This window comes from Plectropomus leopardus, chromosome 1, assembly GCF_008729295.1.
Source record: "Plectropomus leopardus isolate mb chromosome 1, YSFRI_Pleo_2.0, whole genome shotgun sequence".
In the NCBI taxonomy this organism is placed as follows: Eukaryota; Metazoa; Chordata; class Actinopteri; order Perciformes; family Serranidae; genus Plectropomus; species Plectropomus leopardus.
In genome coordinates, this window is record NC_056463.1 from 7,227,376 (window position 1) to 7,249,754 (window position 22,379).

General features: G+C 38.1%; 1 protein-coding gene across 1 annotated transcript; it reads left to right on the forward strand.

Annotated features, from left to right (window-relative positions):
- The first annotated feature begins 15,193 nt into the window (after nt 1-15,193).
- socs4 (suppressor of cytokine signaling 4) lies at nt 15,194-16,378 on the forward strand. Its single transcript, XM_042490944.1, has one exon. The coding sequence runs from the start codon at nt 15,194-15,196 to the stop codon at nt 16,376-16,378; it is 1,185 nt and encodes a 394-aa protein (XP_042346878.1).
- The last annotated feature ends 6,001 nt before the right edge of the window (nt 16,379-22,379 follow it).

Genomic DNA, 22,379 nt, shown 5'->3' on the forward strand with positions numbered 1-22,379 from the left:
ATAGAGTGCAAACAAAATATAAACAATAAAAATATTCAGTATGGTGCAAAAAACAAATGTATATATTGTCAGAAATGTAGACAGGTTGTATTATATTGTTTTTCTGAGCTGGTGGTAACTATTTGATTTACTGAGACATTGAAATACCTCATATGATTGGTCATTGTGGACAATTACCCCCCTAATCTGCATTGCCAAATAGTATTTTTTAAGGTTGAAACCACCTGGGGACAGTAATCATTATCTCTGCTCTCCTATAGCTTTATAACTTCAACCTGCTGATGACAACAGGCCTTCAGATAACAGATGGGAGATAACCGCCTGCTGCTACTATACAGCAGTTAATAGTTTTAGCTGTGATTAACTGTGTGTGTGGCCTCTATTCATACACACACACATCCACTGCAGTGTGCTTTACTGGCACTGCAGAGCTTCAGCTAAACACTGTTGTTTTTTTGTTGTTTTTTTTTCTTTGCCAATTCCTAAGACTCTTTAGCTGTTAAATGTCTCACTTTGTTCTTTAAAAAGCTGCTTACTCTGTCACTTTGATGTTTAGTGCTGTGTAGTGGCGGATCTGCCTTTAGGTGACACGGGGAGAAATAAAGGGAAAATGATGCAAAGATCTAACGCTAACAGTTTGCCAGTGGAACTGAATGTTTTACATCTGGTACTGACAATACCTGTGTAAAAAAACAAAAAAAAAAACAAAACAATTACAAGTAAAAGTCCTGAATCCAAAGGCTTTCGAAGACGTTTATGTTATTGGTACTCATAATGATGTATTAATTGTACATGTTGCATTAAAGGATTATTATTACTGGTGCATTTATGTGCACATAGCCTTTTACTGTTGCTATTAACTACCGCTGGGCACTTCAAGCTGCAAAACCCCCAATCTCATGAAGACATTTCTGAATGTAAACACAAGTCTGATTTTCTTAAAAGCGGAGAGAAAAAAATCTGTCTGTGGAGTAAAACTACTATATTTATCCATTTTTTCCTTAAATGATTATTTTAAAAAACAAAATATAAAATAAATCTCTTAAAATGATTAAAGAGAGACTGAGGCAGATTGCTTCATAAGACTAGTGAAAAAAAATAAAATGTTTTATAAAATACTTGAAATTGCAGATTTTTCCACTTTTATTATAACAAACAAAGTTTAACGACTCAATGACAGACTAAAATGACCTGATAAGGAGATTTTGTGCACTGAACAATGTTTTTTGTTTTAGAAACAGATCAGATCAACAGGTCAGATGTTTTGTAAAGTACAATCGTAACCACAGCTCCCAAATCAATAGTGGAGCACAGAGTACGATATTTGCCTTTAAAATGTAATAAATGCAAAATAGCATGAAATAGGAACATTGAAATAAATCACAATATCTTAAAATTGTACTTAAATATAGAACTGAGTAAATGTACTTTGTTACTTTCTTTTATCAGAGCGTGTGTGCCTGTGTTACCTGTTTATTGGTCAGTACACAGGACTCCTCACACATTATACAATTATTTTATTATGTGTTAACAAGAAAACAAAGATTAGGACTTTCAGAGTGCAAAGATGACCAGATTTTAGCTTATCAACAGCTAAATTTAATCCAAACTGGTTGAATCCCAGTGTACCTTCCGACCATGTTTCATGGTTCTGTATGCTGTGTTTGTGTCACCGGCTCACACTTCCGCTGTAAGACAAGCTGCGTGCACAGACACAGAGTTACTGGAATTTCTCCTCTCTCCTATTGATTTTCGGTGGGGTTTTTGCAAATGTTGACATGACTAGCAAGAGACATACAAGCTTCTTCAAATGATCCCCTCCCCTCGCTCGCTCTCCTCTGTGCATTAGAGGCCGGGAGACAGGCAGGATGTGAGCCGGCCGATAAGCTGCAGAGAGACAGAGAGGCTGTCGGGATGTTTTGGCTGTCAGTCCGTCACTGTCTAACAACAACGGAAAACTGTTGCAACGTCTCCTTCAGTGTATTTGACACTGTTTGAGTGGTCAAGTTAAAATTTGGTGCCACAGAAATCGCTTTGATTTCAACACTGAAGGGTTGTAATAGGATATGAGGTCATGCTTCAAGCTCCCAAAAGTACACAATTAAATCCTCAGTTAATCAATACTCAGCCTGCGGTTTACAACACAACACAGCAAACAACGCAGCTGCTCTTTGGGTCTGTATCTTCTAATGGCAGTCAGCTACAGTATAATTAAGAAAAACCTGGTCAGACCACCACGACTCCATGAGGGTCAGTGTTTTGTAACGTTATTCTGCTGGTGAAGTGGTGGTCAGTGTGGCGGCTGCATGGTTGCATCCTCATGCAGACAAGTGGAAAGTAACAAAGTACATTTATCAAAATACTGTACTTCAGTTTTGAGATACTTGTACCTTACTTGATAACTGAACTGCATTTTATGGTATTATTATAGTATGCAAACTGGAGAAGCTGGTGTTGATCTGCCAATCTTCCGCCTGGTGGACAAACCTGCTCTACCTCCTGAGCCGCAGTCGACCTTATAGAAAGACTAATTCCAGGAGGACATGCGTCAAGATTGAGTATATTAAAATATATATGCTTAATCATCCACCAACTCTAACTTTTTACATGCCTCTCAGGATGACTACAAACTTTAAAGCACAGAAGTCAAAAGTCCCAATACTCTGATTTGCCAGTGCAATCACTATTTCCAAAACATCCATCATTTTGTAGCATCTTTTCAGCAGCTAGAGAGCCCACAATGGAAAATCTATGGTTTTGAATGCCTGAAATCGCAGGCATCAACACTGCATCCGGTCCAGCTACATTATGTTTCTCAGCTGACCCTGACCTCTGACCTCCACAGGGGTTATGGGAAAAATAACTTCCTTTCTTTAATCAATACAGTGGCTCTTTATTACACTGCTGAAACACATAGTAACTCCTCTGCACAGGCCAGAATTAAGAGATTTACATTGACGATCCTGATTGCACTGCCTACTGTACCTACACCAGTGATGGAATGTAACTAAGTACATTTTAGCAAATACTTACATACACATTTGACATACTTGTACTTGAGTATTTCAATGTTCAATTCAGTTTTATGCTACTTTACATCCTACTCCACTGCATTTTAGAGGGAAATATTATAGTTACTTGATATTTGTTTTACATAAAACATGATATTCTTAGCATTCTTATTACTTGTTAATATTATTTTTTTATTATTATTTTTTATTTATTTATTATTATTATTTCTCTTCCTTTCTGTGTAAAAAAATCTATCTGTTCAGCTGTAGGATTTTTTTTTTTTTGCCAGCAATACCAGAAGCTATCTTCATGTCACGAAACATGTTCTTTGGACTATTGTGCATTATGTTGCAAAGGTGTCATATAATCCCATGAGGGATGAGCCACTAGGTGGCATGACATGTTTCTATCTATTTATCTATCTGCAATGTACAAAGTCTATAAAATAGCTAAATTAATAATAAATGAACAAATTACAACAACAAAATGCTCTTACATGTTATCATTAGTGATAAAAACTGGATAATATAATTACTTTTGATACTTTTTACATTTTGCAGATGATAATTCTGTAATTCTATTTTAATTTTCACTTAAATGAAGGATCTAAATAATTCTACCTACACACACACACACACACACACACACACACACACACACACACACACACACACACACACACACACACACACACACACGCGTACACACTCAGCATCTTGCATGAGGCACAGGAGGATATCAGAAGGTATCAAAATGAACGTCAGCGATTAAATCGGAAACAGTCAACCAGATATTTGATTACAACTGAGTCAAACATTATGAAGAGTCATCAGCTGTCAGATAATGACTCAGCTGAAATATTTTGCTTCATTAATGCTTGCAGTTTTTCCTGTTTCAGTAGTTTCTAACAATGATTTCATCTCACCCTGTAACAGATCTACTTTGATGTGACTGTCCTATAAGTTATAAAATAAAAATGCATCACACACACACATACACACACACTCACTCACAAAAGTGCATGACCCCATTCAGGCTAGGCTATGCCGGGCGGAGATTATTGTAGTTGGAAAAAAAAGTTTCCAAAAGATGATAAAGCTATAAAAGACGTCTTGGTTTTGAAATGTTCATAGATCTTGAGTAAAGAGCTGGAACAACCTGATATAGAACATTAAAATGTCAGATAGTGTAAAATAAGATGTTTTTTTCCAACCTTTAGGTTACAAGAAAACAAAAAGGCAAAACCTGTACGTGAAGAAATCAAGTAAACGTTGAAAAGCATGTTATATAAAGAGTAAAATTCTGTGTGAGAGTTTTGAGGCGAGGCTATATATTTAATATAAAAGGAGTGTGATGCCAAAGAGGTGTAACTAGATTTCGTCCGTCTGTGTGTGCTCGTGATTCAGTGACATGCAGCAGTAATAAAAGGTAATTATGTTATCTTGTTGGATCTCCATCCTCTTCACCCTCTCAATATTGATTGGCGTTGTGATGCCCTGTCAGGGCGTCTTAACATGACGAGCTGATGGAGTGGAAAACAGTGTTGACTCACATCCTGCTGTCTTGAAACAACAGTGAAAGGAAAATAAAGATGCTGCTTCCACTTTCAGTTTATCATTCCATTTATCACAGAGAGAAGTGCACTGATTACAGCGTTGAGGATCTGTTTGTTGATGCATTTCCATGAGGATGAACTCATTTCATCGGTAAATGTTCACAGAATGGTAAACTATGTGGTTTTAACATTTAAGTGATAGTACAGTAAATTTATAAGTGTGACTATTCCTTTTTGTCAGAAGCAGAAATTTAAAAAACTGGATTTGATGCATGTTTTTACTTTATGAAGGAAATTTATAAACTAAAGATGTTGGCATTGATAATACTGTATGTTGAGATGCGTCTGTGTGTCAAAGATTCCCTGTGTTGATTTTGGCCACTGGTTGCTTCATGGAGCAATGATTTATAAAGACAAAACTTGAGAGAACATGAGTTAGTCTGCTCAGAACACACAAGCACACAGGTGAGAGCAAACATCTTGCTTCAGAAGAAGACCAGTAATGTCAACAACTGCAAACAATGCAGGAATGCAGATTTTAAAATATTTTTAAATGTATTTTATACATGTTTTATGAGTACGAAAATACATTTAACAGATTTATTACTTTAGTCTAAGTCAACTTAAAGGGACAGTTCACTTAAAAATCAGCTTTCAGCTTCTACCCTCTGGACAGAGGTTTTTAGTCCTGAGGAGTAAAACCAGCGCTTTAAAAACAGGTTTGCTCCAGCTGCCGTCACACCGGTAAACAAGCTGTGGGAAATCGCCCAGGATCATTCTGAGCCTGTATTTATGATTTATGTAGTTATTTACAGTTTTTAGATTGTTTTATTTTAGGGTTTGGTTTTCTAGTTTTGTGTATTTATTGGTATTAATTACACATTAAACGTGTTGATAAGCACTGAGGCACTTTAATCGTTTCATCTTCTTGTCATGTTGTGTCCTGTATGGTATCTGTGGTGTCTGAAACTCTGTCATTGGATGCCTTTTCAGTCAAATTATGCGAAACCATTTGCAGGAATGTGTTTCCACATGTAAAAAGCAATAGCACTAACGATGGTCAAAACCTCCACAGGACACATTTAATACACTAAATAAGCACATAATTAATGTCCAAGGCGACATGTTTTATGGTTTCGCCATTTCATCAGCCTCCAATATCTTACAGCCTGATATATTTGGCAGATTTGATTTCCACAAGAATTTAAAAACTGACTTTGAACCATTCTTGTAGCACAGTCACGATTTTGGACCACTATCTGCTGGAAAATGCATATATGGTGTATATATATAGGAGATGCACTCATGTAAGTATATCCGTACACCAGTGTGCATGTGTGTGTTTGTGTGTTCAGTCCAGAGTCCAGTGTCCAGCCGGGCTTGGGTTTCGCTCTTTCTAACATGACGGAGAGGAGAAACCTCACTGGATGCACCTAACTTGCGGGAAGCAGAGAGGCTGCAGACATAAATAAATCTCCCCCGAGGAAAGTCGATACAACGGCTCACATGTCAACTGCAGATGAATATCCAAAGCCCGTCTGCATTTTAATGGCCACAAAACAATGTGCATATGATACACGCCAACATGTGCCGTCTCTATATGTGGAAGAAGTACTTGAATCCTTATGGACTGAGGTAATATAAGCAGTACGACAAAAAAAGGAACTTCATTCCAACAACATTCTACTTCAAAGTTAAAAAGTATGCATGTAAAGTAAAACTATTCATAAGGAATAAGAGTATGTTTTAGATGTAGAAAAAATAAAGAAATAATGAACAGAGAGATGGGAGAAAAGACCAAAGAAACAGAAAAAGAGTGGAGAGAAAGAAAGAAAATTACGACAAAGAAATAGAGTATCATAGTGAAGTGAGGATAGTTGTCATAAGAAGGCCTAAATTTTACTCTTTTTTTATTTACTGAATTTATTTCAGTTTACAATGTTATTTTACTTAACTTTCATTTTTTAAGATGTATCGATTCTTAAAATTGTATTATTATTATTATTTTGGCTACTACTAGTATTACTATTTTTATTTCTTTATTTCTATGTGCATGTGTTACCATATCCAGCATTTATTATGCTCTGTATTTGTTGTACTGACTTTTTCATGTTTGCAGAAAATTTAATAAAAATATTTGAAAGAAAAGAAGAAGGCCTAAATACTCCCCAGAGTACACAACCATCGTAATAATTTTAATATAAAAAACTGTCATAATGTCATACACACATATTATTTACCTGATTCTGCAGATTGATTTACACTCCAGGTAATCATTAATTTCATTGAATGTCATAAGGTGTAAAAGAGATTCTGTATTCCTAAGACAGGTGCTTAAAAAAGGAAAAGATATTAACGTTATTTAATAGACAAATATTTACATACTATGAGGAACAGAGAATAAAATGATCCAATAATTACCATGAGATAATCAATCATATTAAATAAACAAGAGCAAATTATAACCTCAATGTCAGAGTGGAACACATGTTTAAGATGAGTTTTTGTTCACTTCATCACAACATTTTCATGTTTTTAAATTATTGATCTGTTTGGATTTGATCAATACTCGTGTATTTTTTACACTTGTTTTAATTAGTTCATTCTTCAATTAGTTTTGTGTTCTCATTGCATGTTTTTTTTTAATTTGTTTTTGTTACATCAACACATTCTGCAAGTAAAATGTCTTAAAGTAGCAATAAAAATGCACAAAGACCTGAAAAGATGTCTGGGAACATACTCCATAGGACATTTTCAGGTCAAACATCCACTTCTCTTTGCGGCAGATGTCAGACAGCTCAGGTTGCCACACAGATAAAAAAAGGTGGAATATATCTTTAAGTGAGATGTAATGAGACCCTGTGGTATCTAAAGTGAGAGGAGCAGCGCTGCTGTTGGTCTGAGGAGTCTTCTGATACAGATCAATGAAAACAACTGAGACCAGTGGAGCCAGAGACTCCCTGCTGATTCAATTTACCATCTCTGTAATTCACATGAAGATACTGCCTCGCAGCCAACACACACACACACAAACACACACACACACACAAACACACACACACACGCACAATGGTGCAATGTTTGAAAGACAAATCCACAAAGAGACACTAAGCTTCACTTGGCCTGGTATTCAAACAGAATCCAAAGCACCTGAGACTGTGCAGACAGGTGAGTCTGAAAACAGGGGGTGTGTCCCACTTCTCCTAAAGTCACTCATCCCTTCTTTCCCCTTGTTTTTCTTTACTCCAGCAATGCCATCTTGTCATGCAAAACTATCACCAGACAAGAACAATAAACCATATGTTCAGTGACACTGACTATGTTTACACGCACAAATTCCAGTTTCCAGTTTTCCAGTTTTTGCTCTTATTTCAAAAAGGCAATATTCCTCCGGAGCTGTTATCATGGCTAAAGAAAATGAATATTCAACCAATATTTATATTTACATGCAGCTGTGCATACTCTGATTAACGTGCTCTAACATGTTGTTTATCACATCAAAATGGAATAGTGGAAAGAAAGGAGCTGCTTGTGCCATTTCGCATTTTTGCATCAAAAAATGATTTTTTTTTTTCTTTTAGCAGACTTGTTCAAGCTTCTCCTGCTTTCAGTCCTTTAACCATTTTCTTAGAAAGGTCGGCATTGCAATATTTCCATATCCAAAAATCTATTGATATCCCAATCTTTCATGATGTTTAAAAGTAGGTGTGTTACTTCTTCTGATCAGAAATGTGGGCTTTTCATGCATCTTTACAAACTGTCGCAGAGTTGGTTTGTGTACAATGCATCAATGGTAATGCTCAGAGCTGACCATAAATCAGCCATGTGTCGCAAACTGTGGTAAAAACCCCAGTTAAGACTCATATTCTGAATTTGTTGTAAAGATGTCAAAAGCATGTTTATAAAACCTGAATAATACCTGCATATCCTGCGTGTCTTAATCAGGATGCTTAATTTGGAAAAAGGTCTAACTCAGAATATCCAAACATATGCTGTTTCCAGGACCCATGTCAAGTTCAGAATATTGTACTATTCAAAATATTAGAGTCTATGTATACATATGCAATGTTAAAGGAAACACTGTAGTTGTGGAAATGAAGTTCTGGTTAGTGTATGGTCAGGGTTAGAGAAGCATTACATGGCTTTCAAATGAAGAACATGTGTAATTGTTTGTTTCTTGAAATGCACAGCCTAAGAAGTTTTATTATTATTATTATTTCTTAAATAGTGCATTTGATGCAGGTTTGTAATGGCATGCCCTGTTCGCTGTCTGTGAGCAGTTTAAAAAAACTTACTAAAATAATATGATTTCACAGAACTTGTGCATCCAACACTGCACGCAAACACACTATATCTGAAACTGTAACACTTGCATTTTGTAGATTCACTGCTCCTGACTGCGTAAATGTCAATAAAAAGCTGTAATAGCCTTCATATAAAAATAAAAGCAGAGTAGAGTCTCCATTCAATCAGAGCAGCATCAATTATTCATGAGTGCTCCTGTCGGCCGTGCTGCTCGTGGGATCGATGCCTCTGTAATGCGGACTGATACGAGCCCCTGGTCGAGTCCTGGCTGCAGCAGGTTAATGGGCCGACTGGATTTCACCCACTGCACGAGGCACTTCCTGGATAAAAGTCTGCACCACACCCCACTGACACACTTTATAAAATTGCAGTGAGTTGGTGCAGCAGATATAAGTGGGCTTCATTTGTGTTTTACATATTAGACTTAACTAAATCAGACAATACAAATATGGGCAACAGCTCTGGAGCTCAAGTGGCACAAGGAATTGGCAGCCAGTGTGGCAGGCTGTGACAGGCTGAAGCTTCTGTCAATCAAGCAAACAATCCCTAAAGGATATACATCTATTTTACAGGGTACACGTTCTCTTGACAAAACAATATTTCTGAATCAACACGTCCTCCAACTTTTACAATCACAGAGGCTGTTTATGCTTATAAACTGATCCTGTTTACACCTAATATCAAAATGTGATCAGATCACAAATCACAAAAATCCTAAAAGTCTGTGCAGAATAATTTACGTGCAGAGTCAGTGGTGACGTGATATAGACGGTCACCAAGGGCACCCGGTGAAAAAAAAGTTGTCATTACAGTGTGAACTTAATAATGTCAATTGAGAATTGAGGCCCAGCCTGATAAATCAAGTCCCCTAATAGCCTCCATTAGTATATTGTAACCTATAGTCTAATTATGCACACATGCACACACACAAGTATATCTAACTATTGTATTACTTGTAATCTATTGTATTATCTTCAATGAGGTATGTCTATAAGCCCATTTGGGTTTTCTAACCTCTCTGGCACCTCTTTTTCTGTATTTTTTTCTAACCTGTTTTCTGTTACTGTTATAATGATGCAAATAAAATAAAATGAAATGAAAAAATGAACAATGAACAATAGGTGAGTCAAGTCGTTTACAGTACACCCACCTTAAAGCCATGGAAATGTATAGAGGAGCACAGCCCATCTAATTCCTCCTCGGTAATCTGCCCATCTACCTAAAAGAGCAACCACCTCAGCCACCCCACCACTGAGGAGTGTATGCGGAGAGAGAGAAAATGAAAAACCAACAAATCGGTGTACAGTTCGGCAGAAGGAGAGCTTGTTAGCGTGAGCTTACAGAGGTTGCATTGAGCTGACTGAGTTACATTGTGATGCATTCAAGCTCTACTCAGTAAATATGACCACTACGGCACCAAAGGTGCTACAGCCGCCACTGTGCATTTTGTCACCTCACAAGGTTTGGAAGCCAACAGTGGTCAAACATGCATTTTACAACCGAGAAACTTTAAAAGGTCTCAGACCCTGAGAACAGACTTTTCGGTGAAATAGGAAACATCTTGAGTCCACTACAGCCTTTGAAATGACCAATACTTAAGAAGACATAGATGTAATTTGAATATTTTTTAGCTAGTTGATCAACCTTTTTATGGAATGATCATATTTAAAACAAGTTTTTATTCCAATTATTGTATTTCTTTCTCTTTCACAGCTTCAGAATTGAAGACTGCACCCAAAAAGTGACTAAGGTTAAATGTTAACACAGTTTGCATCAGAATAGCACCAATATAATACTGGTTTAACTTGAACACGAGACAAAAAGAATAAGGTATAGACTTAATATAATATTGTATTGCACTTAACCATGAGTAAAGTGCAATACATTCTGTATCTGACATAATGTTTCTCTGTTACAAAACATGATGAATCTGTAATCTATCTTTCTTTATTTTTCTTTTGTGTTTTTAAAAATGTATTTATTTTTTGACTTACATTTAGTAAATTAAGTCATCCACTTAGGAGCACGCGTCTTTCTCTCGCTGGTTCACCTGACTGTGTGTTTCTGTGTATGTGTGTGTTTTTTCCTCGACCCATTATTCTAACCAATCAATTTGTGCTGTCGTTCAATGAAGAGGCTGAATGTTTCATGGAGAGTGCGGTAAATGGGGAGTTTCTGAGAATCTATGAATGGCATGATGAAAGTGTTGCCTAGTAACACTCATCCTGCTTTGATGTAATCAGATTTCATGATGGGTACAGCTGATGATGCAGCACATGGCTCTTGCAAAAAAAAAGTTTTTTTTCATCACTGTTTTATGTTCTTGTTCTTTTCTTTGTTTTTACGGCATATAAAAAATAAAGACCTGTCTTTTTATTTGTTTTTATCTTCTTTTTTAAATTTTATATGAAGTAATCTAACATCCTTACATTTCATATTTGGTATTTGTACATTCTTTCTTTTGTTTGTTATTGGATATATTTTAATGTTTTTTTGTATTGTTCTCAAATAATTGACTTATTCAGAACTAAACATGGAGAATCAGCATTCAGTTTCTGTGCTCCGTATATCTGGAACAAACTACCAGAAAATATCAGGTCTGCTGAGAGTCTGAGTTCTTTTAAGTCAAGGTTAAAGACTCACCTGTTCACTGCTGCCTTTGACTAAAAGGCTTTTTACTTTTTAAATTTTATACTTTCCTTCGAAACTCTGCACTGCAACTCTTATTTTAATATATGTGTTTTTATATTTTTGGGTTTTATCTGTTGTTTTCCTACTTGCTGTTTTTAATCACCTTTTACATGCTTCTTTTATAATGTTTTAAATGTGTTTCTTTTCCCCCTGTTGTTCCCCCCTTGAATTGCCTTGTTGCTGAAATGTGCTATACAAATAAACTTGCCTTGCCTTGCCTTGCCTATTAATATTTATTTTCATTTTTGTGCCTGCATGGCCTAAAATTGTTTTTAAATCCTATTTGTAAAGCAGTTTGGGGCCACACTTTTACCTAAAAGGTGCTATAAAGTTATTATTTATATCAGCTAAACATCACCATATTGTGAGCATGCTGCACGCATACTGATGTTAGCATTTAGCACACAAGCATAGCTGTAAACTTGCATTTGGTTTCAATTCATACATTTACATTATACGTAGCACCTAATGCCAGACTGCCAGATGTGATTGTTTTTGCTTTGTGCGTATTAGATAATTAAGTTTGGGACCCAAACTGCATCAATATTTGACACGAATCTTGTGTTTTCTGATTTACATTTTGACAAAATGAGCCAAAGGAGCCAAACTGTGGAGAGATGATAGATTTAATTTGCATTAGTTAGCTTACTGTATCTGATGTAATAGTTTTTGTCCCCTGGGGCGTTCAGCCAAAGTTCAGTCAGTTTAGTTTCAGTTTCTTTGCTACTTTTTTTGGAGTCAGATAAATTGATTGGTAGTTTGCCAGAGCACATGGCGTTATCATCCTGCTGGGCTGTGTGATAATGTGAAGAGCATTAAATATTCAGTTAAGAGGAAGTTGAGTGTCACTACATTATCTGAGATGTCAGGCATTTATTGATGACTATCCTTTATCTGTTAGAGCTCACAGAGATCACACACACACACACACACACACACACACACACACACACACACTTAACCACTGGGAGTAATATTATTTGTCTGATAGATGTAGTCTATTTGTTTCATGAATTATAGATCTCCCAAAATGTCATGCACACAGTCTGCATGACATCACCTTGACAGATGAGTCCTTTCAGCAGGACTTGCTGGAAGTTTTAACTGGGAAACTCAAAGGTTATTCAATCAATAAGTGAAGCTTTTTAAAATGCTTGGTTGTTTCCTCTACTGGGCTGAATGGTTAATTAGACAGATTCTGATGTGCAGAAGCGGGTGGCGTGTGCAGGCTGCTTGTAAACTTGAAGAGTATTATCTGTTTGTAGTTTGGCATCCTGCACAGACAGACTTAAACAGATTTAAAGCGCCCCATGAAATGTGCTTTGATGTTTTAAAGTTACACCATGGGCCGCTGATGAAATTAAGACAACTCGAATCTGCGTGCAGAAATAGAATTACAGGCGGAAATAATTCACTTTGTGAACGAGAAAGCACTCTCCGCCTGCTCTGGTTATCTTTTTCTCTTTCTTTTAGAGATGGAATTTGTCAATGAATGTGTAAAGAAAATGTAAGAAGAGGATGTCTCACTGCCATTAACCTGAAACAAACCTCTCCTTACACCCCTCCCTCCCTCCCCTCTCCCTGCTCAACCCCACTCCACCTTCCTCCCTCTCTTCATTCATTCATTCATTCATACAGAGCCGGCCCTGGCAGGAGAGGAAACTGCTCCCCCCTCGGGGATTTGGCATCATAATTATATAGGAAGCGGAACAGTCTGCCGTCTGTTAGAGCTGGAGCTGGCTGCAGGCGGGTCACACGTGTACGCTAATGTTCAGTGGCTATAACATGGATGTGGATGTTTGACACTGTTTGGAAGGTAAGATCATCTCCTGCATTAATCTTTAAAGAGTAACAACAACAGAGAGAGCTTAAACTTCCTGCCGTTTACAGGCGGCTCCGTTTGATGAGACTGTTATTTTGTGTTCTCAGAGACTATCTCTGCAGACTCTATCACCATATAACTCAAGTGTTTCAACTGTAGCTTTGTGGGCAGTTTAACAAAACTTTCCTCTTTAACATCTCATGAACGAAGCATGAAATGTTGCCTAGGAAGATGTTAAATCAATTTTAGTGTTTGTTTCTTCCGTTTTAGTCTGCAGGATGTTACTGAACACTGAGGTCTTAATTTGATTACTTGTCACTGGAGATGATCGGAAAAAAAATGTCCACACCAGCCTCTTAGTCTTGCACCAAATAATTATATAGTAGTCCTGCACACACAGACTAAGCAGAAGTATTTGAAGCGTTGTTTTTTGGTTGTGGTGTAACTAAAAATAATCTGATAAATACATTTAAAAAGAGTAACATTGATTTGAAGAGTCGGAGCATTCTCAGAGGATGGTTTATGTCACCTTTAAGGTCTTGACTAAAACTGCATTTAAGAGATCACTTTGCAAAACCTTTAAGGAGCAGTGTGTAGGATTTACTGACATCTAACGGTGAGGTTTACAGATTGCAACCAACTGAAACATCTCTCATGTGCCAAGTGTGAACTCCTTTTAGAATTCCTTCAGTTTTTATTTTCCAGGAGGTTTTTTAGCGGCAGCCGAATTATCCACAGAGCTGTCCCCCTCTCTAAAACAAATAGGTGTGGTTATTTAAACGAGTTAAAACACTGAATAAAGCAGTTTCTCATTATAAATCAGTGTTTCTCCAATGCTTTTTGGTACATTGCAGACGAGCACACATGCCTGGTGCCTGCACGTGTGCTCATGTTCAGGAGGTTTTTACCGTGAGCCAAATTTCCTGTAGAGTCTCTTCCTCTCCAAAATAAATGAATCTGATTATTTACACTGGTATAAGCATTAAATAAAGCAGTTCTATGTTATAAATAAATGTTTCTCTGACACTATTTTGCACGTCGGATATGGTGATTAGTGTAGCACCTGCTACTGTGTGTTCACCTTTGATCCAGCTGAATTATCTGCAGGGTTCTCCTCCTCTCTAAAATAAATGGACCAGGTGATTTAAAACCTTAAAAAACACTGAAAAAAGCATATACATTAAAAAAAATCTGTGTTTTTCCAATAATGCTCGTCGCAGAGAAGCTGCTAACTATGGAGGCCGATGCGAAAATATGTTTGGCCCTTTCTAAAGCCAGTGTTTGGTTTGTCCGTTCTGGGCTACGGTAGAAATATGGCGGAGAACATGGCGATCTCTGTAGAGGAGGACCTCCTCCCTATGTAGATAAAAACGGCTCATTCGAAGGTAATGGAAACACTGCGAGTCTTATTTTCAGGTGATTATACACTAAAAAGGACAAATATTATATTCCATTTCTGCCAATATATCCCCCTCAATCCTACACACTGGACCTTTAAAAAGCCATGAAAAATTAAAATGAAGAGTCCATCACTGATTTGAAGAGTTGTAGCACCCTCAAAGAGTTGTCTATGGAACCATCGTGGTCCCGACTAAAAATGTTCTGAAGAAATAACAAAAAAGGATTTTGCAAAGCCTCAAATCAGATTTTCTGTTATACTAGAGCTCTATTGAAAGCACATTTTTGAAAATAAACTACATGTTGTTTGATAAATGCGTCGTAAATCATATCAGACATGGTCCTCTTTTGCTGTTATGACTCAGACGTCTGTTTCTTAATGCACCACAGAATAAGAAGAGGAAGCAGCCATGTCAGAAAAGAAGCCACGAGGTTTGGACACTCGTCCCAAATCTGGCCTCCGCAGTTGGAGTGCAGACAGTTATGCCTGGCGGGGGAAGAAGCGCTCCAGGAGCTCTCATAACGGGTCGAGTCCGGGAGGGCTGGAGACGGAGGGGACGGAGGAGCTGGGTGTGAGGTCGACATCCTGTCCAAGGCGGCGGAGAGAGAGAAAGTGCAGCTGCAACACTCTTGGGGATACACTGACATCTGCAGACATTGATGTAGTGTGTCGGAAGGCCTTGTCACGCCGCTCTCTGCGGCAGAAGTTCCAGGATGCTGTGGGCCAGTGTTTTCCTCTGCGCTCTCACCATCATCACCATCATCACCTTCACCATCCATCAGGCTCCTCGCGACCCCTCTCAGTGCTCTTCTGGTCCAAACGCAAGATCCATGTCTCAGAGCTTATGCAGGAAAAGTGTCCCTTCTCACCCAAATCTGAATTGGCCCGATGTTGGCACCTTATAAAAAATCAAGTCACCCACCAAAGTGCTCTCAAGGACATGGAGACTCCCCTCAAACCCAATCTCTCCTCCTCCTCTTCCTCCCCACCACAGACCCCCCTCTCCTGGGATGACATCTGCTGCTCTCCTGGGCCTGGAGGCACCAATCTGGAGGACTGGGACCCTTCTTGTCCTGTGGGAGCAGAGGGAAACTGCAGTCACACTGACTACATACTGGTCCCAGATCTGCTCCAGATCAACAACAGCTCCTGTTACTGGGGTGTGTTGAACCGCTTTGAGGCAGAAGAGCTCCTGGAGGGCAAACCAGAGGGAACGTTTCTGCTCCGAGACTCTGCCCAGGATGAGTTCCTCTTTTCGGTCAGCTTCCGTCGCTACAGCCGCTCTCTGCATGCACGCATAGAGCAGAACGACAAGCGCTTCAGCTTTGATGTGCGCGACCCGTGCATGTACCGCGACCCCAGTGTGACGGGACTGCTGCGGCACTACAGTGACCCGGCCACTTGCCTCTTCTTTGAGCCCCTCCTTTCTCGGCCGCTGCCAAGGACCTTCCCTTTCACCTTGCAGCACTTGTGCAGGGCTGTGATCTGCAGCCACACCACCTACCAGGGCATAGACAACCTGCTGCTGCCGCCGCAGCTCAGGGACTACCTCCGACAGTACCACATCAAGTGTGACGGAGCCTGCGCTGTGTGACAGTACGAAGCAGGCCTCATACCATGCGCGGCAACGATGGGACAAGCAAAGGCAGGTCTCACTGGAAAAGAAGCAAGAATATTGCCACTGAATTCCAGTATTGCAGATCTTTGAGGTCTCAAAGGTGAAGAACTAGAGAGTCCTTGAGGACGTTTGTTTATCTTGGTGCATTAAGAGGTATAAAAAACAAACCTCTGAATCCTGCAGGAACGAACAGACGTATTTCTCTTCCTTCAGTAGTAATGGACGCTTTGAAGCTCTTGTCCATTTTGACAGACCCTGGAGTCAAGTCAAGATACGTTGAAATGCCTGTAATTAAGCAAACACGCCCCCCAAAAAAATTGCCTTATACTATCCTTGGTGGAGAAAGGATTCTCACTAAGTAGAAAATCACCAAGACGACTCTGAACAACTTTTTTGTGGAATATGGACTCTTGACATTAGAGCATTTCCGCCATTGGGTTCGTCCTCATCATAGTTGTTTTGTGTGGCTATCGAGCACATCCAGTGTCCACTAGAGGAACTGCACCTTCCATGGTTTCCTGACTGAGACCAAACCTCCTTTCATGTACCCGAATATCATAACGATGTAATGCTTTAGTGTCGGCCCTGTCCACACAATCAAAGCTGTCTCTTTGAGCAACAAAGACTCCAACTGCATCTAATAATATCCAAACATTATTCATTCTTCATTACCTTTCCAACCAAACAACATTTTAAGACCTCTTCCCCTGAGTGTTCCTCCCCAAAAATGACATATAAACACAGTCATAGTCTAACTTATCACAAAATGCAAACCGTGTTTCCAGCCAAAGACTTTGTGTCAAGACCAAGGTTGTTAACCACATTTACCTAAAGATGTGAGGACTGTTTTCATCTGCTATACAAAATGGGTTCAAGCACTGTGTTGGAAATCAATATGGGTGAGACAAAGAGATTGATAGTGACAAAAAAGTGGCATTATATAGTTGACATCATCAAAGTCAACTCTATATGGCCTCTTCTTATGAAGAGGGCTTGAATTCATTCTTCTCTGCAGCCACAAGATGGCGGCAAAACTGCACTGATGGGAAGACTTTATCCTCTTGCCTGTCTTTGGAGGACTCCACTGTGTCTTTACTGTTAAGTCCTAACCGAAGACTCCTCTGTAAAATGGCATTTCAACATCAGTTTTGCCTCTGCTGATTTCACAAGTATTGTTATTTGAAAAACTGTCAACATGTAGGAGTTACTGTGGCCCTGTGCAAGCTCAATGCACTGCAACTTAAAAACTCACATGCAGATGGACAAAACAAGAAAAAGGAGACAAATATCTTCATCAGTGTGGCCCCATACGTGCAGCATTTCCCTTTATCTGTCTGTGTTTGTAAAACTCAGCTGCATCCGTACTGTTCAGTCTTAACTGTATCGGAAAATTGGTATTTTAACCCTCTGAAACCTGGGTCGACATCGGTGCTGCATTCTACACTTCTACAAGCTATATGACCCTTTGAAAACTAAGCAATTGGTTTGGCTTTTTTTTAAATATAAAAGAAACCATTTTGGACCATGTCTTACAAGCATTCCACTTCATATCTGAATCATGCTATTAGAAAGTTTGAACACAAAAGTATAACATTACTTACTATCTATTAAGTTGATAAAACTGCTTTTTTAAACTTATTTCCATTGTGTTCTATGTAATTTGCGTCATTTCTGTGTTTCACTGTTTTCTTTTTGACTTTTTTCCCCGCTCAATTGCTGCACATGTTGTAAATTTGAGCTTTTCTTTATTTGCTTGTTTTTACCTCTTTGCATGTGTTTTCTTGATTTGCGCTCTAAGGGCCACCGTAAAGGATCAAGCAAAAGTTCAAGTCTTCCCCCTGGATGCATATATTGTATTCCCAACACTGATACACAAACCAATAAATGCCCTTTACACTACCTCTGTCGAACGACTGTGTCTCTGTTTTGTTTTTTTGTCATCTCTGAAGTGATTCATTGGTGCAGCTCAAGTCGTGTGTATCCACCCATGCCTGTTCATGCTGCAGCCGTGGGCTCGTGTCATAGTCAGACAGGCTAATGGTATGGAAAATGCTGCTTTTGAAGTGTCGTTCTGAAAACAATTCATCCCGCTCTTTGCAAAGGACACCTCTAAATGTCAGCGCTTCAGCAGAGCAAATGGAGAGATAAGGACATGAAAAAGACAATTTCTCCCCCATAAGTGGGTTCGAATTCAGATTTTCTCAATTGATGCACGTGTCATTCAGCCTCTCTCCAACAAGCAATGCAAAAAAAAAAAAAGACCTGCCCTGAGGTGACTTGTTTGAATACTAAACAGAGCATGAAATATTCATCATAAAGCCATTAGGTTCTCAGGCATCACAAGTTTGTTTTTTCTTCAGTACTCGTCATACAGATATCAACATTTTGCCGCTATATTCTTGAGTAAATTGGCCAATCTGTTTTTGTTGTTTTTTTTCCATTTTGCGTTTTCCTATCCATCAGAGATCTCTATTTCATTGTCACAGTTTCAGTTTGGACATTGACAATCAAATAAAGAAACTTATCATGTGCCGAATAACTGTCGTTGGCAATGAAATTCTTAGTTCTAAGACTCCCTTCAACAATACTCATACAAATATGTTTAAAAAATAATGTGAATCTGCTCAGAATTGAAGACATAAAGATAAAGATTGTGCAGCAGATACTATGACATATAATGTAAATTGAAGTAAAAGTAGAATAATGTGGTAGACAGGTGTACAGTAATAGTAAATTGTATGAACTGTTAGCAGGTTGTAGACAGGTGCGCACTTAAATATATCTACTGTGATGGACAATATTATAAAGAAAACAGCAATGTCTTAAGAAAAAAAAAACAGCAGCTTTTTGTGCCTCAATCCTTGCAGGAAAAGCAACAGTGTTTCAGTGAAATACAGTCACTTTTTATGCCTAAGAAGCCAATGGAAAAAACAGCAATGACTCACTAAAAAACAATCGCTTTTCGTGTTACTATCCTGGAAGGTAAAGCGGCGACGCTTTGGTAAAATATACCCAGTTTTCGTGCCGAAAAAGCCCCTGGAAAAACCCCCACAGGTCGCCAAAAACACCAATGTTTGGTGGCTAAAAAGCCGCTGGAAACACAGCAATGATTTTTTCCATAGGATTCAGAATTTTTAACTTAGGATATCTGTGCCATGGCTGCTTTGATTTTAACTATTTTTTAAAAAATAAAAACAGTTTCTTGTGAGTCCTCTATCTTTAGCAAAGGGTGAGACTAAATCACTGGAGGTAAACAAGTTTGACAATTGAACTTTTGTCAGATTTACGCCACAGACAAAGCCTAAATCTTTGTGTGTGATCCCTCTGACTGTACATGTCAACGCTCAGTCAATGGACAGAGTTCAGGAGCCACATCTATTGATTTTCCTGAACCACATACATGAAAAATTAATGTTGTCTTGTATGATCCAGTTAGCCAGCATCATTTTTCAGCAGCTAGAATTACATTAGGTTCACGATGCATTTCATATTGAAATCTGAGGAATGAAACACTGGTTTTTAAGTTCCATACAGACGATTTCATAATCGGTCATGCAGCCAAAAACACACATGAGGCCTATTAACCATGTTCACACTCTGATTCTTAAACATACTGTTATATTTCAGTGATGTAATACTGAGACACCCAGCTGTCTGCCACCAGAGTACTTCCTGTCGCACTAATCAAATTCTCCCCTGAGACGCTCAAACAGGCGAGTTGAGAGTCAGTCAGCCTTTAGCAGCCAATAAGTAGGTACAATGGCTACTTAAAGTAACACATAATAAAATAATTAAGAGAACTGGTGACTGAATCTTTGTTTCTGACTACTCATTTACACAGTGTGAAAAACTGGTCAGAAATACATGATGTGATCCTCAGGATGCTTTCTTAAATTGAGAACGTGTTTCCCACCCACTGAAGATAAACAAGCATTAATCAAATCTCAAATTGCTGATTTCAATACAAATAGCCTAAGTCTAATTTTCATACTTTTCATACAATATTGATTTTATACTTTTTCTGTTTTGTCAGACCTAAATGTGAGATCTATGAGCCCAGTGACTGATGATCCTAAGAAAGCCCACAAACCCAAAACTGCCAAAACTGCTTGTGTGATAATCTACCCAGTAATTTATGTAAAGCAGTCACATCCAAAGTCTGTCTCAGGGGTCAATTGTGGCCCTCAGACCATTTTAAACAGCCCTTGACTTGTTTTTTTTTTTTTAAATATACTATATTTTTAACACAATATTGGTTAATCAAGAATGATCACAGTGTATTTATTTTTTTTACCTCATGATGACAAGACTATCATACAATTTAGATATGCACCATTAGGAACTACATGGGCAAAACTAAAGTGTTTTCATAAACAGACGGTAAAAAAGCTAATGAACGGTTGCCAAACACAAGATAATTCCTGCAGTGTGGCAGACAGGGCCACGGCAAAAAAAGTATTAAGTTGACAGCGAGGGCTGCAACTTTTAGGAACTGTGGAAATGTGTATATTTTTCACTTAAAGATGAAACAGTTGTGCCATTTGTACAAGTTTTTTTTTTTCTTTTAATAACTTATGATGCCATAAGTGACTGGCCACCAGTTATTTTCACATAATCTTATCTGGCCCCTGAGAAAAGTATGTTAAGTAGTAAAATAGTATGGAAAATTGAATAGTTTTTAAAGTTGACCCCCAATTGACAAATTACAACATTAAAAAAACTCTTACAAGCAAACAGAATCATATAATATTCTTAGGAGCTCATGTTATGATCATAGAAATAATATTTCTATGGTTATGATACTTTTAAAGTTGGTATTCTGCATAATGAGTACTTTAAGCACGTTTTACTGATAATACTTCTGAACTTTTACTTGGGTAACATTTAGAATCCATAACTTTTTTCATGTAATCGAGTTTTTTAGACTGTTGTATTGCTACTTTTATTTAAATAAAAAAGAGTACTTATTCATCCACTGTTAATGACATTTCGATATAAAGCTGCTCACCTTCAGTTTGGGGTCGTGCTGGGTCATTGGTGAGGTGGTTTGGGGACGCAGGGATGCTGAGGATGAAGCTGCATCTTGGATCTGGGGTTATGGGATAGGGACAACTGATTTATATTCATATTTTGATCAAATGAAGCTAAAAGAGAAGCAAAACAACACTGAGAATTTGCTGTGAATACATTAGCTTTACGTTAGGGAAGCAAACCTAGCTTAATTCACTATGGACCAAACAGGTTCATTTCCACCACTCACGGCGACCCACCTTGCTTTGTGAAGAATTAGGTGACTTATTGTCGCCCTTTATTTTCTCTCTCCTGTCCCTCTTATCATTTCTGATATTTACTAGCTCGATATTTAGTTTAGAAGTTCATGTTTCGGACTCTTGTGAACTGAGTTTCACCCCCCGACAGTAAACTAGCAGAAACCGTTTGCGCCAGGTTAGTTTGGAAACAGGACGGAACCACTTCTTGAAAGTATGGGGGGGCTATGCAACGACTCTCTAGATGTTTACGTTTTGCCAAAAATAAGAAAACAAAAAGAAACCGTTATTATTTGTTAGCACACTGTAGATAAAATATTATTTAAATCATGATAGTTAATTTTAATTAAAAAAAATCTTAACGTTGTAATATTTTGGGTGCCCCTATCAATCATTGGTTCTTAGAATCGTCCTGACGTTTGTGAGGAAATACCTTCCCTATAATACATCCATAGTAAATATTAGATATCGACATCGATATCTCGTTATATATTTAAGATACTCATAAAACATTTACTTTTGAACGTGTTATATACAAAATAATGAGGAGAGAAGATATTTTCGAACAAATCTGGGGCCCTTTTTGGCCCTAATACAAGGAATGAATGCCTGACAAATGTGGTACTGGCACATTTTGATGAATGGGAAGACTCTGAAGTAACTGGTACTGTAAAGGCACTACTGTTTTTGTTTGTTTTGTTTTTTTCTTG

Coding starts and splice junctions, on each gene's coding strand:
- socs4 (XM_042490944.1), top strand. CDS start 15,194: ATGTCAGAAAAGAAGCCACGAGGTTTGGACACTCGTCCCAAATCTGGC.